Source organism: Penaeus vannamei, chromosome 26 (genome assembly GCF_042767895.1).
Source record: "Penaeus vannamei isolate JL-2024 chromosome 26, ASM4276789v1, whole genome shotgun sequence".
Taxonomy (NCBI): Eukaryota; Metazoa; Arthropoda; class Malacostraca; order Decapoda; family Penaeidae; genus Penaeus; species Penaeus vannamei.
The window spans coordinates 2411331-2418323 of record NC_091574.1 but is presented as its reverse complement, the minus strand read 5'-3'; the positions used below and the strand labels follow the sequence as shown (position 1 = coordinate 2418323).

The window sequence follows — 6993 nt, the reverse complement described above, 5'->3', positions numbered from 1 at the left end:
ACTGACTGACGTTGGTTGGTTGGATGACTGACTGGCTGATTGACTGACTGATTGACTGGGATGGCTGACTGACTTGGTTGGCTGAATGACTGCCTGACTGACTGACTTGTTGGTTGGCTGGATGACTGACTGACTGATTCACTGGTGTTCTGGCTGGATGACTGACTGGCTGACTGAATGACTGGATGACTGAATGACTGAATGACTGGCTTGCTAACTTGCTGACTGAATGACTTCGTGGCTGGCTGACTGACTGGTTGGCTGACTGAATGACTTGCTGACTTCGTGGCTGGCTGGCTGACTGGTTGAAGGTCTGGATACCCGCGTTGTGTCCTTAAAGGCGAAATTAGCTTGCACAATCCCCGCGCGACATCATTTCCACGATCTTGAGAAGTTGTTTGTCCCTTTGTTGTCGCGAGTGAATGTGTGTGTGGGTGTGTGTCTGTATAGGGTGTGTGTGTTTGAATGTGTTTGTGTATGTGTGTGTGTGTGTGTGTGTGTGTGTGTGTGTGTGTGTGTTAATGCATGAGTGTGTGCGTGTGTGTGTCTGTTAATGCATGAGTGTGCGTGTGTGTGTGTGTGTGTGCGTTCGTGCATGAGTGTGTGTGTGTGTGTGTGTGTGTGTGCGTTCGTGTATACGTGTGTGGTTTGTGTGTGCGTGTGTGTATAATTATTTTTTCTTTATATGTCATGTGAGTGATGCATGTTACTGTTTTATGTCTGTCTGTTTGTTTATTTGTTTTGTGCAATGTATGTGTCACTTACGTTCGTGTATATAAGTATCTAGTCCATGTATTAGTCAAGCATGTTCTCTTATTTCTATGCTTAGTCATAAGTAAACAAATGTGTGATATATTTTTTAGAATTTAAAATCATAAATCTTTTGAAATGAATTAAATTCCTCTTAAGATGCACTAAACAGTAGATTTGCAATATTAAAATGAAAATTAAACGAACCTAAAATGTTTTGATATGCAATAATTCTTAATTATCGTTTATTTCCAATTAATTAGTTAGTGATGTATCCCCTATGGATTTCTCATTAGCATATTAGGCACGTATCCCCTAATAATCTATTCATAAATTCAGTAACCATGGATCCCTATGATTTTTTATCCTTTCAATAGTCAGTTTCATTAATTATTGAGTCATTCATCCCTACATTCTTATAGATTAATTAAGCCCGTATCCCTTATCAACTCCCCATTGATTAATTACCCACTTATACCCTATCCATTATTTATCAATTGATTACCCACGTATCCCTTTTTGATTCTTTATTATTTTATTACCCACGTATTCCTTTCTAGTTCCTCATTAATTGATTATTCATGTATCCCTGTCAATTCCATATTGTCTGATTAGACATGTATCCCTCATTAATTGCTTATTGTTTAATTCTCTATACATCCCCTATTAATCCATGATTATTTATTTAGCAACGTATCCCCTCCCAATCCCTCATTTTTATTTAGCCTGGTATCCCCTCCTCATTATTTGTTTAGCCACGTATCCCCTTCCCAATTCCTTATTTTTATTTAGCCACGTATCCCCTCCCAATTGCTCATTTTCATGTAGCCACGTATTCCCTCTCAATTCCTCATTATTTTTATATACCCAAGTATTCCCTTTCAATTTCTCATTATTATTATATTTTAACTGCTTATTCCCTCCCAACTCCTCATCTTTATTTAACCACGTATCCCCCTTCAATTCCTCATTTTTTTAGCTAGGTATCCACTCCCAATTCCTCTTTATCATTATTATCTTTTTAGCTACGTATCCCCCCCTAATTCCTCAATATATTTTTTAGCCACGTATCCCCTCCCAATTCCTCATTATTTTTTTTAGCTACGTATCCCCTCCTAATTCCTCAATATTTTTTTTTTTTTTAGCTACGTATCCCCTCCTAATTCCTCAATATTTTTTTTAGCCACGTATCCCCTCCTAATTCCTCAATATTGTTTTAGCTACGTATACTCTCCCAATTCCTCATTATTATTTTTTACTTACGTATCCCCTCCTAATTCCTCAATATTATTTTTTTATCCACGTATCCCCTCCCAAGTCCTCATTATTATTTTTTACTTACGTATCCCCTCCTAATTCCTCAATATTGTTTTTTACTTACGTATCCCCTCCTAATTCCTCAATATTGTTTTAGCTATGTATCCCCTCCCAATTCCTCTTTATCATTATTATTTTTTAGGTACGTTTCCCCTCCTAATTCCTCAATATTTCTTTAGCTCCGTATCCCCTCCTAATTCCTCAATATTTCTTTAGCCGCGTATCCCCTCCCAATTCCTCAATATCTTTTTAGACACGTATCCCCTCCCAATTCCCCATTATTATTTGTTTTAGCTACGTATCCCCTCCTAATTCCTCAATATTTCTTTAGCTACGTATCCCTTCCCAATTCCTCATTATTATTTTTTACTTACGTATCCCCTCCCAATTCCTCGATATTATTTTTTTAGCTACGTATCCCCTCCTAATTCCTCAATATTTTTTTTAGCCACGTATCCCCTCCTAATTCCTTAATATTGTTTTAGCCACGTATCCCCTCCCAAATCCTCAATATTTTTTTTATCCACGTATCCCCTTCCAAGTCCTCATTATTATTTTATAGCTACGTATCCCCTCCGAATTCCTTTTTATTATTTTTTATCTTTTAGCTACGTATCCCCGCCTAATTCCTCAATATTGTTTTAGCCACGTATTAATCTGGGCTTCGTCCCTCTCCTCCCTCTCTCCCTGTCTTTGCAGTGACCACGATCTTCAGTTCGATGACGGAGACGCTTATAACCAGTACTCAAAGAGCGAATTTCTATAAGCTTTCGTTCGGCGAGGATAAAAAAAAAACGGAAAGGAAAAGGAAAAAAAAAGGGAAATAACTGCAGCACGAACTGACCTATAGAGGGAAGAGGGGATGGAAGAAACAGAAGAGCATCGGGATTTTTTTTTTTTTTTTCGTTTTTTGTTTTCTTTTCTCTTTCTCTCTCTTCAACGGTGACTCGCTGACCAGTTGACAGCGACTCGAGGACTGTTAATCTGTTTTTTCAAAAAAAATCTTATTCTGGTTTTTCTTTTATTGCGAGAAGAAAAGGTGGATTGAAAGAGGAAAAAAAATTATGGATTATGGTTGATACTTTTTCATATATTCATTTTTTTCTTCTTCTTTTCATTTTTATCAAGTTTTCGGCCTGAAAAACAATCCGTCCTCTTCTAATGATCTTTCTTGTTTTCCTTTTTCATTTTCATGATTCGCTGTTCTTCGTAAAGTCCAAACGCCTTTTATTTCAATCTCCAGCTCATATTTTTGTAATTACCTCACTGCATTTTTTGTAAACTGTCATGGATTTCATACTTCAGCTGTCAAGCGATGCTTTTACAGGGTGCATATGTTTTCATGTATACAGCCCCTTTCATATGCCTGTGTAAGTTGGTTAAATATATATATATATATATATATATATATATATATATATATATATATATATATATATATATATATATATGTTGTATGTATGTGTGTATGTATGGGTATATTTAGCTATATATGCCTATATATGGACATACATACACATGAATGCATGCATACGTGTGAGTACACATGCTTGCGCGTGTACCAGCCACATGCACACACGTATGCCAACCCTCGTGTCATCTTCTCTCGACTCTCTTATCGACACAAGACCGTTTAGTCAAGCCATCTCATCCTGTGTGTTTCTCCGGCTATCCCAACTCCTGCTTTCTCTCCAAAACGGGTGACACTTCATTCTCGATTCTGTCATGACATCAGCGACCAAAGACTTAGTAGTGTATCAGTAGACCAGTTCAAGACAGTTCTGTGAATCAAGGACCTTTGGTACGAAGTGACTCTGACTGTCTGTGGAAACGCGTTGGCTCTTTGGATTTCAACTCTTTTTTTCCACTTTTGTTTTCATTTAACTTTTTTTTTTTTTGTGATTTTTTATTCATTTTTTTTCTGGAGAATGTGAATGTTTGTTTAGAGGATCCGCTTCTCCCGAGGATGTACACTGTCTGTTTATGCAAATCTATTTGTATCCAAGATTATGCATATTTGCCAAAATAGTTTGAGTTTTTCAGTCACTTCAAATAATCCAAAATATTAAGGACAATTTCTTTAACGTCACAATTTCTCATTTACTTTTTATTCCATTTTATTTTTATTCTTACTAATAATCCGTTGTTATTTATTACAAGCATATTTATTTGTAAGTAGAAACCTTTCGAGTTGTTTTCAGTTACATTTTGCAGGTCAAAATTGTAAACCGTAAAGAATAGACAGGACAAGAGACTGCAAATATAGTTGTTGTTGTTGTTGTTGATTTTGTCTTGTTGTACATAGTAATAAGCTGACTTTTCCAATAAAGTGTTTGTTAAGTTTCTTGTCGGGTTTTTCTTCTTCCATCTTATGTACCAATTTTTGTTGAAGAAAAATAAGATAAAGATGGTAAAGAAAAGATAAGATAAAGATGATAAAGAAAAATAAGATAGTGATAGAGGAAAATCAGATTACGAAAGATAAGATAGAGATGATAAACAAGATAAAGATAAGGAAAAATAAGATAGAAATGATAAAGAAATATAAGATAAAGATTTAAAAAAATAAGATAAAAATGATAAAGGAAAATAAGATAAAGATGATAAAGCAAAAATAAGATAAAGATAAAGAAAAATAAGATAAAGATAAAGAAAAATAAGATAAAGATAAAGAAAAATAAGATAAAGATAAAGAAAAATAAAATAGAAATGATAAAGAAAAATAAGATAAAGATAAAGAAAAATAAGATAAAGATAAAGAAAGATAAGATAAAGATGATAAAGAAAAAATAAGATAAAGATGATAAAGAAAAAATAAGATAAAGATGATGCTGAATATGGATAATAACAATATTGATAGTGAAGAAAAAAAGAATTAATGGTAAAATATTTTTCTGATTATAATGATAATAATGGTAATAAAGTGATACAGTGATGATGATAACAGTAATGATAATAATGATAAGGATAAGGATAATAAATGTTACTAATAATGATAATCATGATAGCAATAACAATAATAATGATAATAATAACAATAATGATAATGATGGTAATGATGATGATGATAATAACTTTAATGATGATGAACATAAAGATAATTATGATGATGATGTCAATAATTATAATGATGATTATCATTATGAAAATAAAGATGATAATGATGGTACTGATAAGAACAATGATAATGATGATTATTATAGTAATAGTTATGGAAATAGTGATAATGATAATTATGTTAATAGTAGTAAGAGAGAATAGTAAGAATCACGGTAATGGAAATAATAGTAAAATCAGTGATGATAATGATGGTGATGATGATAGTAATGATGATAAATGTAATAAGAATAGTAATAATGATAATGATGATGATGATAACAATAATAATGATGATACTGATGAGTGATGATAATGATTATAATAAAAAAATAATAATAACAGTGATAATGATAATAATGATGATAATAATAACAATAATAATAATAACAATAATAATAATAATAATAATAATAATAATAATAATAATAATAATAATAATAATAATGATAGCAATTACTATAGCAATAATTATCATCATAATCATCATCATCATCATCATCGCTATTACGATAATGATGATTATAATGACAATAATGATAATGATGATTACGATAATTATGATAATGATAACAATAATCATGATAATGACAAAGATGATAACAACAAGGATAATGATAGTTATGATAACAAAAACAACAATGATGATGAGAATGATGATAGTAATAATAATATTGCCACTTCCATTAACAATATTACTTTTAATTATCATCAAAAGAAAATCTTTTTATTCGGCAATATTTTTAATACACTTTTCTCTTTCAATTTTTGTACGATCTCTTTCAATTAATCTAGGATAAGATTTTTTTTTTTTTATCTTTACTTCATATTCTTAAGATATTTTTTGTAGATGTATTCAACTTAATTTCCATGGCATGCTTTTTTTTCTTTTTTTTTTCTTTTTTTTTATTCTTCTTCTCTTCCTCTCCCTCTCTCTCTCTCTTTCCTCTCCTCTCCCACTTCCTCTCTCTCATTCTCTCTCTGTGTCTTACTTTCTTTCTCTCTTTCTTCTCTCTCTCTCTCTCTCTCTCTCTCTCTCTCTCTCTCTCTCTCTCTCTCTCTCTCTCTCTCTGTCTGTTACTCTCTCTCTCTCTTTCTGTCTGTTACTCTCTCTCTCTCTCTCTCTCTCTCTCTCTCTCTCTCTCTCTCTCTCTCTCTCTCTCTCTCTCTCTCTCTCTCTCTCTCTCTCTCTCTCTCTCTCTGTCTCTTTCTGTCTGTTACTCTCTCTCTCTCTCTCTCCCATATATATATATATATATATATATATATATATATATATATATATATATATATATATATATATATATATATATATATATATATATATATATATATAAGTCTCGTGGTGGAGGTCCCGTCTACCTCCTGTTTCCCCCTCCCCCCTCCTCCCCCATCCCCCCTCCCCCCTCCCTCCACTCCCTCCCTCTCGACCTCCCTCCACCCCCGTCCACCTCCACCTTCTTGATCCCGGAGAGAGCCTTTCAAGTGGAACGACAGAGGCGCCGAAATAAATTACCTTTAGAAGACAAAAAAAAAAGGAAAAAAGAAAAAAAAAGAAAAAAAAGAAAAGAAGAAAGAAAGAAAGAAAAAAAGAAAATGTCGGCAGCGTTTAACCTCCGAGCGAATGGCTTCGTTTTCCGTGATGTTTAATTACATTCATGGGGCGTGGGTGGAGTGGTGGGGGGTGGTGGAGGGGGGTGGGGGGTGGGGGGCGTAAAATCTGTTTCTGGTTCTCTCGTTTTTTTCTCTGTCTTCTTTTTTCTCTCTCTGTCTGTCTGTCTGTCTCTCTCTCTCTCTCTCTCTCTCTCTCTCTCTCTCTCTCTCTCTCTC

General features: G+C 33.6%; 1 protein-coding gene across 2 annotated transcripts in view; it reads left to right on the top strand.

Annotated features, from left to right (window-relative positions):
- LOC113812312 (uncharacterized) overlaps nucleotides 1-4412 on the top strand; it is a 22835-nt gene extending 18423 nt beyond the window's left edge. For both annotated transcript variants that reach the window (XM_027364179.2, XM_027364178.2), the window contains exon 5: nucleotides 2767-4412. In XM_027364179.2, the coding sequence (XP_027219980.2) occupies nucleotides 2767-2769 (3 nt within the window). In that variant the 3' untranslated portion in view covers nucleotides 2770-4412. The remainder of the gene's footprint in view (nucleotides 1-2766) is intronic.
- Nucleotides 4413-6993: the final 2581 nt, after the last annotated feature.